The sequence below is a fragment of the Amblyraja radiata genome, chromosome 29, assembly GCF_010909765.2.
Source record: "Amblyraja radiata isolate CabotCenter1 chromosome 29, sAmbRad1.1.pri, whole genome shotgun sequence".
NCBI classification, from domain to species: Eukaryota; Metazoa; Chordata; class Chondrichthyes; order Rajiformes; family Rajidae; genus Amblyraja; species Amblyraja radiata.
The window spans coordinates 23,822,832-23,842,303 of NC_045984.1; the positions used below are offsets into that span (position 1 = coordinate 23,822,832).

At 43.0% G+C, this 19,472-nt stretch overlaps 2 protein-coding genes across 4 annotated transcripts in view; one reads left to right on the forward strand and one right to left on the reverse strand.

Annotated features, from left to right (window-relative positions):
- The window catches only part of LOC116989474 (phospholipid-transporting ATPase IC-like), a 118,534-nt gene extending 109,408 nt beyond the window's left edge, over positions 1 to 9,126 (reverse strand). For 2 of the 3 annotated variants that reach the window (XM_033046889.1, XM_033046895.1), the window contains exon 1: positions 624 to 839. The gene's annotated coding sequence lies outside the window, so the exon portion shown is untranslated. Of the gene's footprint in view, positions 1 to 623; positions 840 to 9,045 lie in introns of those variants that run through there. The other variant, XM_033046891.1, reaches the window with a different exon arrangement.
- On the forward strand, positions 514 to 17,299 carry LOC116989475. The gene is made up of 4 exons (XM_033046896.1): positions 514 to 884; positions 11,750 to 11,951; positions 12,639 to 12,705; positions 15,480 to 17,299. Exons 1-4 carry the CDS (start codon positions 652 to 654, stop codon positions 15,848 to 15,850), a joined length of 873 nt encoding a protein of 290 aa, XP_032902787.1. The 5' UTR covers positions 514 to 651; the 3' UTR covers positions 15,851 to 17,299.
- Positions 17,300 to 19,472: the final 2,173 nt, after the last annotated feature.

The window sequence follows — 19,472 nt, forward strand, 5'->3', positions numbered from 1 at the left end:
CAGCACCAGAGGTCAGGATCAAACCTGCATCAGTGGATCTGTGCAACTGCCTAAATTTATCCACTGAAAAAATGTTGTCTGAAGAAGGGTCTCCACCTGAAACGTCACCCATTCCTTCTCTCCAGAGATGCTGCCTGTCCTTACTCCAGCATTTGGGGTCTATCTTCGATTTGAGTTAAACCAGCATCTGCAGTTCTTTCCTACATAAATGTATCCACTCCTGGCCATCTCTGGAGGAGATACTGGAAGGGCTGCTGGCATTTAGCAGCACCTGCCTTTAATAATTCTGCAGGGTATTAAGATCTTTTTTTGTTTGCATCTCTATGCATTAAAAGGAAGGCTTTGCAAGCTGTCACAATCTGGTTACGAGCGACTTTCCAGGGAGACGTGCCCTACATATGCGAGCAAGCTGCTGTTGCTATGATACCTGATCTATATTTATAACTTGAAGGTGTGGGGGTGTGGGGGGTGGTTTTTAAGTTTTGAAATAATTTCACAGCCAAGCCCCATCACTGTGACGTCGGGGAGTGGGTTGAAATCACCCAGACGTGTGTCTGCTATCTGCAACAACAAAACAAAAAAAAAAGGGCAAAGCAGCATGATTAGCAAAGTAGCAGACTCACCGCTTGCACCAAATGACTCCATCCAGGGATGCTGCACCAGTGTGATTTCCCCAAAAACCGACTCCCGTCTCTCTGGTCGGTGGATTTGATCAAAAGTCACGAAGCCTTGTTAAATGCAGCCAGGAGGGATGCTGTGATTTTGCTGAAGTCCATCGGGAACGCGTCCAAGCAATGGATCCACCGACCTTCCAACATCCTGCTGCTCTATTACCGATGGAAATGGGCTGACGCACTGAGTGATATTGTCAGTCTGTATCGAAGGTAGAGTTGGCGATGGTGTGTGTGTGTGTGTGTGGCCTGACTGTGCATTTATATAAAAACGTAATCCAAGGTGAAGCAACTATATAAATACACTGAGCTTGCAAAAAATCTAGACAGGAGACAGGAATTTAAAAACAAAATTGAATAAGATTGAGGGGATGGGGGTGGTGTGGTGGATATAACTCATCTAGATGGCATTATTCATAAACTATGTTCATCAATCATCTAGGTGCCTTTATTCTTCAGCATCAGAATCAAATATTGAGACTTGCATTTTGTTCACTCAATGTAACAAAATAGTGGTTTTTTTGGTGGTGCTCTGACTTTGAATTCATCCACTGTTTGTACAGATGGATGAGACTCATTAGTGGAACCAGAGGCATTGGAAATCACATATCCAAAGCATCAACCAAACACGGTCGTCCGAATATTAATTAAAACCTGATATATCTGATGGTGGTGGGGGGAGATTTTAAACTCCCTGAGGTTATTAACCCTACAGATGGTAAATTAATGCAGAGTGCAGAAGCGTGTTAATTAAAGAACTCTTGGCTGATATAGAGTTGTGACTGGATTGGCTCGATATATACGAGAGGTGAGCTAGTTATTGGCCACTTACTAGGGCTTTGACCCAACGCGTGCGATGCTTCTTCATAAATGCAGTTTTATAACAGCTCCGTCTAAGTAATTGTCTAAATTTTGCACTTTTATACAATGCCAATTGCAAATAGAATTACAATTCAATAGAGTACAATACAATAGAATGAAGGTACACAAAAATGCTGGAGAAACTCAGCGGGTGCAGCAGCATCCATGGAGCGAAGGAAATAGGCAACGTTTCTGGGCGAAACCCTTCTTCAGACTGGTGGGGGGTGGCGGGGAGAAGAAAGGAAAAAGGAGGAGGAGCCCGAGGGCTGGGGGATGGGAGGAGACAGCCAGGGCTAACAAAATTGGGAGAATATGAGGTGCTGCTCCTCCAATTTCAGGTGTTCAGGAAGAGACCCAGGACAGAGAGGTCGGATGGGGAATGGGAGGGGGAGTTGAAGTGCTGAGCCACCGGGAGGCCAGGTTGGTTATTGCGGACCGAGCGGAGGTGTTCGGCGAAGCGATCGCCCAACCTCCGCTTGGTCTCACCGATGTAGATCAGCTGACATCTAGAGCATGAAGCTATAGTAGAATGAAGCTCTGGCGTGCGTTATTCTTGGATGATGCTTCAATTGGTGTCTTCAGTAGACAGGGTAGACAGTCAGAACCTTTTTCCCAGGGTGAAAATATCCAACACTAAGGGAATAGAAATAAGGTGAGAGGTGGAAAGTTTAATGGAGATGTGCGGGGAAAGTTTTTTTTTGATACAGTTTACTTTAGCTTAGAGATACAGCACAGAAACAGGCCCTTCAGCCCACCATGTCCGCGCCGACCAGCGATCCACGAACACCAGCACTATCCTACACACTGGGAACAATTTTACATTTTGACCAACGCCAATATAAACCTGCACGCCTTTGGAATGTGGGGGGAAACTGGAGCACCCGGAGAAAACCCACGCGATCACAGGGAGAGCATGCAAACTCTGCAGACTACAGTGCACGGGTCTCTGGCGCTGTGAGGCAACAACTCTACCGCTGTGCCTCCATGTTGCCGCCCTGGGGGCGTGGAATGCATTGCCAGTGGTGGTGGTGGTGGAGGCAGGCACGATAGTGGTGTTTAAGAGGCTTTTGGATAGACACATGGAAGTGCAGGGAATAGTGGGATATGGATCATGTAGAGGCAGATGAGATCGGTTTAACTAGGCATCATGTTCGACACAAACATTGTGGCCAAAGGGCCTGTTCCTGTGCTGTGCTGTTCTATGTTCAATGGGTTATAATTGGGATTGAAGCGTTCCCGACACAAATCCCACATATATAAATGCAGGAGAGTTACAGAGCTCCTCTCCTTTACTTTTCCTGAGGCATTGCAATCTACCTGACTACTGCCACAATATTTCACAGGCTCGTGATTAATGTAGCTTCGGTGTGCTCATTTTTGTTGGCATGATAAATGTGACTCATCCCAGTGCCTTACAAAAGGTGCCATGGGAGGGTTATTTTAAAGGCCATCTCCTTGTTTCCTGTGCTGAGTTGGTACCAAATGGAACTTCGCTTAGCCGTTAAAAAGATACATTTAAACCTTTTTTTTGGCGCAGGGCCAAGCCACTCAAACGTTCTATATCTGCATTCCATCTCCAGATTGTACGAAGAAAGCATAATCCATAGCAGCAGGGATCAAACATAATCATATAAATCTTCACGACCTGACATTTATGGTGGCACATGCGATCTTTGCCTTGAATACTGCCGAATGCAGGTCACACCTGTGCTGTAAATGGAGCAAAATGTGAAATGCAAGACAAATATACAAAACGGATTACTTTTATTTTTTTTAAACTCACGATGGCGCAGCGGGCCCCACGGTGGCGCGGCGGTAGAGTTGCTGCCTTACAGCGCTTACGGTGCCAGAGACCCCGGTTCGATCCTGGCTACGGGTGCTATCTGTACAGAGTTTGTACGTTCTCCCCGTGATAGCGTGGGTTTCCTCCGAGCAGTTCAGTTTCCTCCCACACTCCAAAGAAGTACATGTTTGTAGGCTAATTGGCTTTGGTATAAATGTAAAAATTGTCTCTAGTGTTAATGTGCGGGGATCGCTGGTCAGTGCAGACTTGGTGGGCTGAAGGGCCTGTTTCCGTGTTGTATCTCCAAACTAAACTAAATAAACAGTTATGGAGGAACTGAGAGGGTCAGGCAGCATCTCAAAAATAAACCCAGTTACTAAAACCTGCCTGACCTGCCGAGTTACTCCAGCACTTTTTTTTTGCCGAAGATTCCTACGACTGCACAGTTCCTTGTGTCTCACTTCTATTGAAAATACAGATAACTGTTTGTACTTGCACAATGACAACTGAAGGAAGTATGTAAAAAAAAAGATTGAAAAAATAAGCATCAAGTTAACCACTATTTGCAGCGTGAAGTGAGGGTGGAGTCGATGGTGGGGAGTCTGGTCTATGTGATGGACTGGGATGAGATACACAACTCTCTCGAATACCTTGCGGACTTGGGCAGAGTTGTAGCCAAACTCAGCTGTGGCGCATCCCAATAGAGTGCTTTCTATGGTGAGATGCAGAAGTTTGTAAGAGTGGTTGAAGTCATCCTGACTTCCATAGTCTACTGAGGACGTAGGGACTTTGGTGTGCTTTTTTACCCATAGCTTCAATGTCATATTGACTGGTTCGATCACAGCTTGGTTCCGTCAACTCGAACGCCAAGGTATGAAGGAGATTACTAAAAGTGGTGAACGCTGCCCAGTCCATCACCGGAATTGCTCTCCGCACAATTGAAAGGATCTATAATATTTTCTGCTTCAAAAAGGCAGTCATCACCATCAAGGATCCACACCACCCTGGCCATCCTCTTATTTCACTACTGCCATTGGGAAACATAGAAACATAGAAAATAGGTGCAGGGGTAGGATTTCGGCCCTTCGAGACAGCCATTCAATATGATCATCCAGAATCAGTAGCCTGTTCCTGCTTTCTCCCCATATCCCTTGATTCCGTTAGCCCTAAGAGCTATATCTAACTCACTCTTGAATACTGGGAAGAGGGTATGGAAGTCTGAAATCCGTGACTACCAGGTTCAAGAATAGCGTCTAATAACCATACGGCTGCTGAACATTAAACGACACTAACTGAATTATGAACTACGAACTTGTCGTATTTGCACCAAGGACTTCAGGACTTTTGCAATAATATTGGGGTTTTTAATTTATTGATGTTTATTGTGTTATTGGTGAGCACTCTGTTTACACACCTATTATGCTGCTGCAAGTAAATGTTTCAATGTCCTGTTTTCGCTACATATGTCAATTAAATACTCTTGACTCTAGACTCATCACCAAATGTCAAAGCCTGATTAACATGATTGTCTGAGGTGCCAGGGGCGACACTGTATTACATGGCAGGGGCAAGTGAGAAGTTTCATTGCCATGGGAGTTTACATCAATGGCTTTGAGAGGCTTATTGCAAACTCAGCTGTGAAGTGATGCTACAATGCAGCAAATATTCCAATTTAACTCTAGAGTGTACCAAAGCAAAGAGATGTAGAGGAAAGAACTGCAGATGCTTGTTTAAATCGAAGATAGACACAAAATGCTGGAGTAACTCAGCGGGACTGGCAGCATCTCTGGAGATAAGGAATGGATGATATCCATTCCAGAGATGCTTCCTGCCTGTCCCGCTGAGTTACTCCAGCATTATGTGTCTGCCTAAGAGATGTTGAATCCATTTAAGAGAGCCCACTTGACATTGCTTATGCTTGAAGCTATTTTATGGAATACATCCAAAGCACTGTAATCTTTATTTATTTATGGAAAGTGGAGATTTATGACACAGTTAGCAGCTGTGACCTTTCCAAACTGGCCTCTAGCAACTTGGAGAAACTGGTCAGTCTGAAGTTGTGTATGGCCAGACCAGGAAAGGGACACGAGAACTACTTAAGATAGACGCAAATTGCTGGAGTAACTCAGCAGGTGAGACATCATCTCTGGAGAAAAAGAATTTGTGACATTTCGGTGCGGGACCATTCTTCAGACCTTCTTCTGAACTTCTTCCCTGGATGAAATTAATGATTGTTTCTTTCGCAATTCTGTGGTATCAGAGCTACACTGGCTTTTTATTCCATACTCCCATATTTATTCATTTACTTGGTTAAATGCCCAGGTATAATTCAAACTCATGTTCCTGGAAAGATAAGCGACACGAGAGATTGCAGAAGCTGGAATCTTGTGTAGAACACAAAATATTGGAGCAACTCAGTGGGTCAGGCAGCACCTTTGGAGGATATGGATAGGCAATGTATCGGGTTGGGACCCAAGACATCGTTATCCATGTTTTCTGGAGATGTTGCCTAAGCCGCTGAGTTACTCCAACACTTTGTGTTCCTGGAAAGAAATTCCAGGTCTCTGGTAATTAGTTAAACAGCTTAACCACTGTGCTATGGTATGCATAAAGGATAAAATATATTTACGGACATTCTTTGCAGTTTATAATTTTACTGCAATGTATTTTAGAACAATGAAAGAATAGAAACCACCACCTGGTTTAATACTATAAAATTCCCTCATTAGATTGAAACACTAGGACATGTTGGCCAGTGTGGGCAAAGGGCCTGTTGCCACACTGTATGACTAGCACAATATGCTATTTAGTCTTCAATATTAACATCCAGCGATTTCCAGTGTGTCATATTCCTAAATATATCTGTGTATTCTCTGGAAATGCCACAATAGTGTACAGTATATCTAAGCTTACTGCATATATCTGCTGACTCTCAAAATCAGGGTCTCTCTGTAAGAGTTAGCATTCGGGCGGACTCTCAGTCTGAAAATGAGCTGGGATTTAATTAATGTAAATGTACCTATAACAAATTGAAAATTACTTTTACCAAACCCTACTCCAGTGCAAGAATATTTCAATACACCTACATACAGTATGTTTACTTTAGAAACACCGAATGGAAACAGGCCCTTTGGCCTATTGAGTCTATGCTGACCTGTGATCATCCATTCACACTAGGTCTATGTTATCTTTCGCATCCGCTCCCAACGCATTTGGGGGCAATTTTACAGAGGGCCAATTAACGTACAAGTCCGTGGCAGGAAACCAAAGCAGGAAACCCAAACGGTCACAGGGAGAATGTGCAAAATCTACACAGACAGCACCCAAGGTCTGGATTGAACACGGATCTTTGGCGCTGTGAGGCAGCCGCTCAACCAGCTGCGTCACTCTGCCACCCAAATGCAACAAATGAAATAAGTCATTTTAAAGCAAGATATGCTCCCAGGGAGGTACTATTTTTTACGCCAGGGGCGCTGCCTTCAGGAGGGCTCACGGCTCCCATTAGCGGGCATGAGTCGACGCGCTAGGCGGGAGTTGCCTGGCTTTTACCGTGACCTCTTGAAGGCCAGGAATTTGGTCACCTTCAGCCAGGGCCCTACTCCTCAGGGGGAGGGGGGTGTCGTGGCTGTGATGGTGGGTGTTGAGGAGAGACGTGTGCATGTAACGATTCCGGACGAGCTTGCCCCCGTTCAGTCGGAATTGTTCATAGGGCCCAAGGCCCGGGTCCCTCCCCGAGAGCCGGCCCCATGCAACATGAGCCGCCTTTCCGAGATGCCCAGCGCACCGTTCTGTGACGCGGAGAGGCGCGTACTGTACAGGCTGCTCCTGCACACTCTCCACTTCCTCGCCCTCGTCTTTCGTCCAGACACACCCTGGCGGTCCGTGTTACCACCTGACGAGGTGAGCCGTCCCCAGTGGAGGCATATCTACAAAGGAGTCCTGCCCCTTTACATCGGGGACCTGGGGTGGAGAGTATTGCACAAAGCCGTGGCCTGTAATAGGTATTTGAGCCGGTTCACGGACTCTTCCCCTGCTTGTCATTTCTGCGGTGAGGAAGAGACCGTGTTCCATGTGTACATAGAGTGTGAGAGGTTGCAGCCACTGTTCGAATATCTGAAAGGGCTGCTCCTCAAGTTTTGGCTACATTTTAGTCCAACACTATTAATTTATGGGCACCCGGTGCAGAGGGGGGAAGGATGGGAGGGAGGAGTGGGCCTCCCTGTCGGTCTGCTCCTGGGCCTGGCCAGGATGGCCATTCGCGGGTCCAGGCAGCGGGCAGTCGATGGCCGCACACCGGTTGCCTGCCTGCCCCTTTTCCGGGGTTACGTCCGAGCTCGCGTGTGCCTAGAAAAGGAACACGCGGTGTCCATGGGGACTGTGGAGGTCTTCTGTGCACGCTGGTCACCACAGGAGGTTGAATATATTATCGATAAGAATGTTAATATTTTAATTTGATAAATTTGTTTAAGTGTTAAGAGGGAACACGTGGTGTCCATGGGGACTTTGGAGGCTTTCCATGAATACTGGTCGCCGATGAAGGTCGAGTGTTTTGTTGATAAACGGAACACTCGACCTTCAACGGCCATTCGTGGGTCCAGTTGACGTTGACGTTATTAATTTGACGATCATTTGTTTGTAAACTGTCAGCATAGGCAGTCTTTGATTGTGTTAATACTCTATGTTTATTTTTATTTTTTGAATAAAAGTAGTTTCATAATAAAAAATAAAAAAAAATAAAATAAGGGAGGTACTATTCCAATTATTGAATACATTTTAACTGTAATTGGAACTACTTACCGAACATAGTTGTACTCGTTGAATCCAATGATTTGGATGACATCCCGTGATCATCAGTAAAAGTATTTTAGTAGAATGATAACATCCTAGCCTTTCAACAATTTATTTTAAAGAGTTGATAATCCATAGAATTTTATTGCTAATTTTTGAGGCTTTTGGACCCAGAACTGAATATTATCATTATTAATTCTAATCCACATTAACGTTTGTGATAAAAACCTTTGTATGGCATTACATCTTCCAGCTGGAATTAACTTCATCGTAAATGTTATCCTTTATTGGATTATTCATTTACATTTCACATCAGAAGTTATCACTCTTCAGTTTCATCTGCAGATATTCCAATTCGTATTTAGGGATGAAATAATCAACTTGTTTCTTCTAGATTTAGGTTTCGGTTTGTTATTGTCATGTGTACTGAAGCACAGCAAAAACTTTATTTTGTATGCAATCCAATCGAATCAGATAATATTACACATAAATACAATCAGACTGAACTCAAGTACAATAGATAGAGCGAATGGAAAGGTACAAAGTGCAGAAAATAGACACAAAAAGCTGGAGTAACTCAACGGATCAGACGGCATCTCTGAAGAAAATTAATAGGTGGTGTATCAAGCCGGACATTCTCCAGGGACGCTGCCTGACCCTCTGTTACTCCAGCTTTTTGTGTCTATCTTCAGTGCAAACCAGCATCTGTAATTCCTTCCCACACAAGTGCAGAATATAGTTCTCATTGTTTATCTCTGGTCAGCGTTTTGTTTTCCCACCAGCCATCTCCACAATAATCAGAGGGATTAATAGTTTTCTGACATTTGTTGAACCTTATTATAATTACTTTCCAGAGTCTTTCCTTACAAAAACTTCCCAGGGTCTCTCCGCACAAACATCCTCCATCAATTTACCCGCAGATTCAGTCGTCATTTTTCTTACCTATTCAGGCTGATTCTGTGCCCCAAAGCAGTGGCCTAGATACGAGTTATGTAATATGAGATCGCTGTGAAAGATCACCTCTGCCTGGATAACTTAATCTCTTTTTGCTCTAGCTAAGTACACCGTTGCTGCTGCTTGCTATTCATGATCTGGATTAGGTTTCACCACCCTGCAAACTGTTGAATATATTTTGATGAAATTAACTTTTATAGATCTGTAAGTCCAATATAACCACCTTTTTACCCCAACTTTCACAAATCACTTAAGCCAGTCAAGACATCTTCATTTATAGTCTTTCATAGTCTGTTATAGTGACAAACATCATTTGTGATGATAATGCAGCCCTGAGTCGGTGTTTCACTGAATTCTTAAACAAGAATTGGAATGTTATCATTTTCTGGTTAATGTACCTTTGAATGTTACAGAATGGTATTTTCAAAGTCTGATATAAACGTGTAGCTTGAGGGATCCTGAGATGATGTAGTACTTTAGTTCCGCCGCATTAGGAGCATTGCACGCAGTTCTAGTCACCCCATTACACGAACGTCGTGGAAGCTTTGGAAAGGGTGCGGAGGACACTTACCAGAATGATTTCTTCCATCCTTCCATGACACTTACCATCCTGGGATGTCAGGACTTTCATATGAAGAAAGACTGGATAGACTCGGTTTGTACTCGATAGAATTTAGAAGATTGAGGGGGGATCTTATAGAAACTTACAAAATTCTTAAGGGGTTGGACAGGCTAGATGCAGGAAGATTGTTCCAGATGTTGGGGAAGTCCAGAACAAGGGGTAACAGTTTATGGATAAGGGGGAAATCTTTTAGGACCGAGATGAGGAAAACATTTTTCACACAGAGTGGTGAATCTCTGGAATTCTCTGCCACAGAAGGTAGTTGAGGCCAGTTCATTGGCTATATTTAAGAGGGAGTTAGATGTGGCCCTTGTGGCTAAAGGGATCAGGGGGTATGGAGAGAAGGCAGGTACAGGATACTGAGTTGGATGATCAGCCATGGTCATATTGAATGGCGGTGCAGGCTCGAAGGGCCGAATGGCCTACTCCTGCACCTATTTTCTATGTTTCTATGATGCCTAGATTAGAGGCTATTAGCTACAGGGAGAGGTTGGAGAGATTTGGATCGCTTTCTCTGGAACAACGGAGGTTGAGGGGAGACTTGATATAAGTATATCAAAATTATAAGAGGAATAGATAGGATGAAGAGAATCTTTTTTTCCCCAGCATGAAAATATCAAATACTGGAGGGCATAGCTTTAGGGTGAGTGGAGGTATGCAGGGAAGTTTATTTTACACAGAAGGTGGTGAGTGCCTGGATCGTGCTGCTAGAGGTGGTGGTGGAGGCAGATACGATAATGTTTAACAGGCCTTTGGATAGGCACATGGATGTGCAGGGAATGGAGAGATATGGATTATATGCGGGCAGGTGGGAGTTGGCGTCATGTTCAGCAGGCATTATGGGCCAAAGGGTCTGTTCCTATGCTGTTCTGTTCTATGTTCTACATGAAAGCTTAATTCTAACTAATCAATGCTGTCATTTTTTAATTATTTTTACAATGTACTAATTTAGGAAGCATATTGTCACTTACAAAAAGATACAGTGAAATGCTTTGTTTTTGCATAAATCGTGTAAAATCATACCACACAAAAGCACAATTATACATGTGTAAAAGAGAGCAACGATTGAGTCGATTTCTTTGGAAACTGTACATAAAGACTGTGCCATCTTGTAGCTTTCAGGGATTAAGTCCTTAAAAATCATCGCATCTTATCTTGGTCTTAAGGTCTGCTACGTCAAGAATCAAGAGAATCAAGAAAAGTCAAGAGTATATAATTGTCATATGTACTGACTATGGAAGAATGGAATTCTTAATTGCAGCAGCATAACAGGTCCATAAACATAATGGACATGGATGTTATTTTATAATGTACAATAATGTAATAAAAAGGAAATGCAGATGCTGGTTAGTACCAAAGATTGATATAAAATGCTGGTTTAACTCAGTGGGTCAGACAGCATCTCTGGAGAAAATGGATTGGTGACGTTTCGGTTTGGGAAAAATATTGTAGTTAATCTGTTACTAACTTTTTTTTCCCTCCTGAATGAAACGGGGCAAAGTTTAAAAGAGATGTGCAAGGTATGTTTTTGCAGAGAGTGCTGGGTGCCTGGAATGCACTGCCAAGGGTGGTGATGGAGGCAGACACGATAGTGTCATTTAAAACGCTTTCAGACAGGCACATGGATATTGTGGGCCATGGGACCTGTTCTTGTGCCATACTGTTCTGTGTTCCAACCAACCCATATTTGTATATTGCATAGGACGGAACTGCAGATGCTGGTTTATTTGCTGGCTATAACAGAAGATAGACACAAAAAGCTGGAGTAACCCAGCGGGACAGGCAGCTTCTCTGGAGAGAAGGAATGGGTGACGTTTCGGGTCGAGACCTTTCTTCAGACTGAAAGCCATGGGAAAGGGAAACGAGAGATATAGACGATGATGTAGAGATAAAGAACAATGAATGTTCGTGCTTTCTTTGGTTCATGGTCCAATGAACCTGATAAGACAAAAATGTTTAATTGTCCTTTTGATCAATGGGAAACGAATACGGAAAGGGAAATAATTTCCTGTGAATTTCTAACCATTAAATTTCCCTGAAATTGGACACTGTTTTCTGCTTTCACCGTAGATGGAATGGTACCGAGTCAGCGGAAGCAACCAATGGTATCACCTCTCTTCGACGGACCTGGAGTGGGAAAGTGTATGAGCTCCATCAAAAAGGTGTTGCTGTAATCGAACTGAATTCTATTGAGCAGCAGCATGTGAAGTTTATCTCTGAATTTATATATTTACAAAAATGGACACTACGGCATGCAGCAGTCACCACCGAGGTAAGCAAGCACCACTGACTAAACTCTTTGCATTGCATCTACAGCACCACTGACTTAAATTCTTTGCATTGCACCTATACACAATGTAAAAATGTTGGTGCACATTTTCCTGTCAGCAGTAAAGAGATGGCGCATATAACTGACCACAAAAAAAGTAGGTTGCAGCCATCCAATGTTCTTTATGGTATTGATTATCCCTTCCCTGAGGTTAATTTCATTCTCTCATGGGTTCTAGGGGAATATCTATTGATCAGCTGATGCTTCAGTCAAGCTGACCAGCCAACAGATGAAAGAGTTCTTACTGAAAAAGGGTATAGACACAAGGAATTGTAGATGCTGGAATATTAAGCAAAACACAAAGTGCTGCAGGAATTCAATGGGTCAGGTTGCAACCAGATGCAACTATATTTAAAGTAGCTCTTTCTTCCCAATAACCATTTCTGGATTAAGCCCTCCCTTCACCACCTCCAGTTTAAATTCCATTTGGAATATTTTGGAGGACCAAGAAACCAAGAATCTGTGGAGGCTTTATGCCTGAACTGACATATCGCCTATCCATTCCCTGCACAGATGCTGCCTGATCTGCTATTTTCTGTATATTCCCACTCTGCAAAAATAAATTTCTCAAGTGCTTAACTTTACCCTTAGACTAAATAATTTACAACCTTCTTTCTTTATTCATGACAGGAATTGATACATATGCACAACAAAGAAAGTAGGAATGTTGGGAGCTGCATTTCTAAATCCAATGCTGGTATGTTCATATGTTTTGTTTCCCTTTATAGTGATTGCCTTTTCTCTCGCGAAACTGCAGGCACCAGTCCATATGGACTAACATAGAGTCTCCTTTTTGGAGAGTCAAAACTATTGAGCAATATAACATTATTTACTCTTTCTACCAATTACTCCAGTCCCTGTGGTACCCAGTGGTTGTGGGGTACAAAGGGGAAAGATTCTTCTTCTCGTGGTTGCAGAATTGGCTACTTCAGTCAGTCACTGTGGTACAGTTTCTGTCGTCGGCATTGCCCGGGATGCGCCATGTGGAGGCTTCTGCTTGCATCCCGGGGGAAAGATAGAAACTGAGAAACATAGAAAATAGGTGCAGGAGGAGGCCATTCTGACCTTCGAGCCAGCACCGCCATTCATTGCGATTATGGCTGATCGTCCCCAATCAATAACCTGTGCCTGCCATCTCCCCATATCCCTTGATTCAACTTGCCTCTAGAGCTCTATCTAACTCCATCTTAAATCCATCCAGCGATGTGGCCTCCACTGCCCTCTGTGGCAGGGAATTCCACAAATTCACAACTCTCTGGGTGAAAAAGTTTTTTCTCACCTTAATCTTAAATGGCCTCCCTTTTATTCTAAAGCCTCGCACGCTTTCACTTTGGGGTGATCTAATTTAGTTTAGTTTAGAAATACAGCGTGGAAACAGGCCCTTCAGCGTACCGAATCCACGCCGACCAACAATCCCTGTACACTAACCCGAACCTACACACTATGGATAATTTACAATTTTTACCGAAGCCAATTAACCTGCAGACCTGCAAATCTCGGAGAAAACCCACGCGGTCACAGGGAGAACGTACAAACTCTGTACAGACTCCGTACAGACAGCACCCATAGTCAGGATCGAACCCGGGTCTCTGGCGCTGTAAACCAGTTACCACTGCGCCACCGTGCTGCCCCTAGTTGTCAGAGACAGCCAGTCAGTACAATCATACCAACTATGAGCTTGTTTTTTTCTAGTCACATGTCTTTTTCTAGTCAGCTGAAAGTCAATGGTTACGGCACCATTTTCTTCACGACTGGCCGATATTTGGATTTCACTCTCATATGAGGGTTCTGGCTAGCAAAGCAAGACAGGGGATCAGTGAACCAGCAGCCTGAAGAGTCCTTACAAAAGCTTCTCATAGTTTGTGTGGGAGACGAGCCATCATCGTATTACTCCACCTGCAAGAAGACTTACAATCCGAGAATAATCGGAAAGTCACAACTTACTGTAACTTTGCTGCAAGAGTCCAGAGAGTGGAGGTGGGGTTTGTGCTTTGGAAGGGTCTAATGGGAACAGAAATACGAGGGTTAAGGTAGACAGGAGAGGAAGTTGTATACTTGGTGAAGGATCAGAATGGAAAAAAGTATAGAGGTTGTGGAAAAGGGAAGGTACACAAAAATGCTGGAGAAACTCAGCGGGTGCATCTATGGAGCGAAGGAAATAGGCAACGTTTCGGGCCGAAACCCTTGTGGAAAAGGGAAATGGACTCAGCGGAAAAAAAGACAGTTCAAAAAGTTAAGCATGTTAATTGGTGGAGAAAATCTAATAATTGTTCAGAATGCTCTTTGGTAAGCTGCAAGCTAAGGACTAAAGATATGGAAAACAAATACAATTGCAGATAGGACTTGGAATATAGATCAGTACAGCACAGGAACAGGCCCTTCAGCCCACAATGCCCATGGCAGACACAAGGCTAAATTAAACTAATCTCTGCCTGTACGTGATCCATATCCCTCCATTCCCAGTATATCCTCGTTCCTATCCAAAAGCCTCTTAAATGCCACTGATATATATGTCTCCACCAGTATCCCTGGCAGCATATTCCAAGCAACCGCCATTCTCTTCATACAAAACCTGCCCCACACATCTCCTTTAAACTTTGCCCTCTTACCTTAAAATTATGCCCTCTAGTCTTTGAAAGTCTGCTTACCCACCACACCACCTCCAGGTCCCTCAGATCGGCCGACTTGGGGTTACTGAACATCCCACGGTCTAGGAATAAGCTCGGGGGCGACCGCGCCTTTGCGGTTGCAGCTCCTAGACTGTGGAACAGCATCCCTCTTCCCATCAGAACTGCCCCCTCCATCGACTCCTTTAAGTCGAGACTTAAAACTCATCTTTACTCTCAAGCCTTTCTTGACATCCTCTGAGTGAGGGCTATATGTCTGTATTCATGTATGTACTTAATCTATGTACCACTGTTGTATAACTTTAGTACCTCCACCAATGTAAAGCACTTTGGCCAACGAGAGTTGTTTTTTAAATGTACTATATAAATAAAAGTGACTTGACTTGACTTGACTTTGACAGTTCCATCTGAGGAAAAAGGTTCTGACTGTTCTATCTTTGCCTTGCATAATTTTTTATATACTTCTATCAGGTCTCCCCTCAGCCTCCAGTGCTCCACGTTTGTCCAGCCTCTCCTCATAAGGTGATACTCTCTAATCCAGGCCACAATCTGCTAAACCTCTCCTGCACCCTCTCCAAAGTCCCCACATCCGTCCTGTAATGGAATATTGTGAACTGCACACAATATTCCAAAAGCAGCTTAACCAAAGACGCGGGAAACTGGCTGAGTTCTTCCAAAAATTCTGTTTTGATTTCATATTTAAGACGTCTTATGTTAACCAATGCTAATTTTATATTTTGTAATCGACAACAGCTTGACCGTGGAGTTTCCACTGTGTGGAATCTTGAAACTGCTCTCCGGTTTCATGTTATAACAAGAACCTTCTCTTTGTGTTTCCCTGTAGAGCAGTCCTTATTCTGTGTGTTTCCAGAATCACTGGTCTGTTTGGAAATGTTCTGCAAGGATGTCATGGAGCTTTCTGAGGAATTGTACAAAAACTCTGTCCATGTGTTAGAATCAAGCACAACGATTCTGCCCGATCCAGACCAGGACTGGTGGATAATAAACCTTCCAGAGTGGATGCAGTACATCAGCAGGGTCTTGCCTGCATTGGAGGACACCATTATTAAAATTCGGAACATTACTCATCAGTTTCTAGAATATTTTAAAACAACCACCATTGCTTGCAGCTTAAAGAGCCATCCGGATATTGGGTACTATGTCAGTGACTACAGTTTTAAAGAAGCATATATGAAAAAGATGTGGCATTTATAGTGGATTTTTAAAGTTATACAAAATATGGAGAGGATGAACACTCAGTACAAGTCTGTGACATAAGATTGACTGTAAATAAAGACATGGAATGAAAATCAGTCAGTTCTCATACATTTCAGCTCATCCCAAAAATGTTTGTGGAAAGAGCGTACTGAGGAATTCATAAATATGTCTGGAAATTGTGCTAATGTAAACGGGGCAACCAACAGGACAAAGCGCAGCACAGGAACAGGCCCTTCGGCCCTCAATGGATGGGCTGAACATGATTCCAAGATAAACTAATCATGTCTGCCTGTATGTGATCCCTGTCCCTCCATTCCTTACATATCCATGTGCCTATCTCAAAGCCTCTTAAATGCCACTATCTTGTCTGCCTCCACCCACCACCCTCTGTGTAAAGAAACTCACCATGCACATCTCCTTTACATTTTTCCCCTCTCACCTTAAAGCTATGCCCTCTAGCCTTTGACATTTCCACCTCTGGGGGAAAAAAAGGTTCTGACTGTCTACCTTATCTGTCTCTCATAATTTTCTATAATTCTATCATGTTTTAAACAAAGTTGAATTATTACGATCTGTACTTCAAAAGTAAACACTGAGAACTGTACGTTGAAATTAATAAACCCATCGTTTAGCTTTCTATACAGACTCCATATGAATATAGTCATACAGCACGGAAACAGGCCCTTCGGCCCAACTTGCCCATGCCAACCAAGCTGCCCCATCTACACCAGTCCCGCCTGCCTGCGTTTGACCCATATCTCTCTAACCCCTTCCTGTCCATGTACCTGTCGAAATGCTATTTGCAGTAAATGTTGTATTTGTACTTTGTGCCAGCTCATCCCCACTGGAACTTTAACAGTTCATTTTGATTCCATTAAAACGAGGGTTGTTAAGGGCTAGGATCCGCGGTCAAATTCAGTCACAATCTAAATCAGGGGCAAGGTAATTCTGATGATCTTATATTAAATAACTAGTTCAGCAAGCAGATTATGGTCAATGAATGTAGCATTAAACTGTAGCTGTTGAACATTTAAATCATAACTATGAAATGCCGGAAAAATTCAGATCAATAGTTAATGAATTCTTTGTGCAACCATATGTCATGCATGCATTAGCAGTACCTTATAAAACAATGTTGTAAAGTTGTTAAATATATGTTAGCTTTTGTTGGAGGATATATGGTTTGTTCCCCTCATTTCATCAAAAAAACTTTGTAGAAAGTAAAACAGTGTCAATTTTTCCAAATACGTAGTTTTCCAAATTCAGTATGGATTTACAAGATTGAATGGAAGATATTTTTCTTATGCTATGGTATTATGAATTACACTATAATATAAAACTACATGATTATTATATGCAAATAAACTATTAAATGAGCTATTACACATATTCTTGCCTCACAGAAAAATACCATGTATGACTTTTCATTAAATGATTGTGACTGAACCTGGTCTTTTAACTCTGCTGCATACTTGATCCAGTTCATTTTGAATTGTAACTTAGAATCAATTCTGACGTTAACTAACTCAATCATTCTGTGTGAGTTATTATACCTTTTGGGACAGATTATTCCCACTTCTCTTCACTACAATAGATTGTAAGAAAGATTGTGACTTCAGGTTTATGTAATTACATGCTCATTAGACATAGGATCAGAATTGAGTCATTCAGCCCATCAAGTCTACTCCACCATTTGGTCATGACTGGTCTATTTTTACCTACCCACTCAATTTTCTTGCCTTCTTTCCTGCCTCCACAACCATCTAAGCAATGAATTCTACAGATTCACCAAAGGGAAAGATAGATCAGCCATGATTGAATGGCAGAGTAGACGCGATGGGCCTAATAGCCTGATTCTGCTCCAATGACTTGTGAAATAAATTCCTCTTAATGCTGACAGAATTTATTGCAATTTGATCTTTAGGTGAAGAACAGCTTGCCGTTGACTCCATTTTATTTATATCTAACATGTTTTGTATACTCTGGACTTTGACAGTGCCAGACTAACAGATTTTCTGGACTATTAGAGGTTATTCCTGTTAACACCTAAAATGTTTTTGTTCAGATGTTACACGCTACTATAATAAATATTGCAGGGAAACTAGTGAGGTGAGAACACAGCAAACACAAGACACAAGGAACTGCAAATGCTGGTAATACACAAAAAGACACAAAGTGCTGGAGTAACCGTGCAGCTCAGGCAGCATCTGTGGAGAACATAGATAGGCGACGTTTCGGGTCGGGACCCTTCTTCAGACTCTTTAGACAGCAAACAGAACCTTGGTTAGTTTAAGGAGAACATCGGAAATAGGGTCCAAATGAGTCGAAAGGATGTGCAGGAACCAGGGCTCTCTTGAATGGAAAGGAAGGCAGGAATTGGGGCTCCAGTGGATGGAATGGATCATAGAAATACAGGTCTAAGGAAGTGAAAGTCAGCGGAGGAAGCAGAGACCCAGCAAGTTGGACTGGAGTCAGGGACCAGGGCTACAGAGAATCGGAAGGAAGCGTGAGAAGCTGGGCCTCGGTGAGTTGGAAGAGTATGGAGAAAATGTTACCTGAATATCCAAATATTGTACCATTGGGAATTCTGAATGATCAAATAGCGGATTAATTGAATTTCCGCTGTAGTGATTGTTGGCATCTGTCCAGGGTATAAAACAATGAGATACTCTAAATCAAACAGCTGAATATGATTTGCACAGATGCCAAAGAGGAAGTTGTGTGCTTATCTCTACTTAGTGCATTCAGAAAGTATTCAGCCCCCTTCACTTCCACATTTTGTTACGTTACAGCCTTATTCTAAAATGGATTAAATTCATTTTTTTATCAGCAATCTACACACAATAGCCGACAATAAAAAAGCGAAAATAGGGGTTAAGAAATTTTTGCAAAATAATTTAAAAATAAATAAAATATCACATTTACATAAGTATTCAGACCCTTTACTCAGTACTTTATTGAGGCACCTTTGGCAGTGATTACAACCTCAAGTCTTCTTGGGTACGACGCTACAAGTTTGGCACACCTGTATTTGGGTAATTTCTCCCATTCTTCTCTGCAGATCCTCTCAAGCTCTGTCAGGTTGGATGGGGAGTGTTGATGCACAGCTATTTTCAGGTCCCTCCAGAGATATTTGATCGGGTTCAAGTCCGGGCGCCGGCTGGGCCCCTTACGGACATTCAGACTTGTCACAAAGCCACTCTTGCGTTGTCTTGGCTGTGTGCATAGGGTCGTTGTCTTGTTGGAAGGTGAACCTCCGCCCCAGTCTGAGGTCCTGAACGCTCTGGAGCAGGTTTTCATCAAGGATCTCTCTGTACTTTGCTCCGTTCATCTTTCCCTCGATCCTGACTAGTCTCCCAGTTCCTGTCGCTGAAAAATATTCCCACAGCATGATGCTGCCACCACCATGCTTCACCGTAGGTATGGTATTGGCCAGGTGTTGAGCGGTGCCTGGTTTCCTCCAGACGTGACAATTGGCATTCAGGCCAAAGAGTTCAATCTTGGTTTCATCAGGCCAGGGAATCTTGTTTAGGTGCCTTTTGGCAAACTCCAAGCGGGCTGTCATGTGCCTTTAACTGAGGAGTGGCTTCTGTCTGGCCACTCTACAATAAAGGCCTGA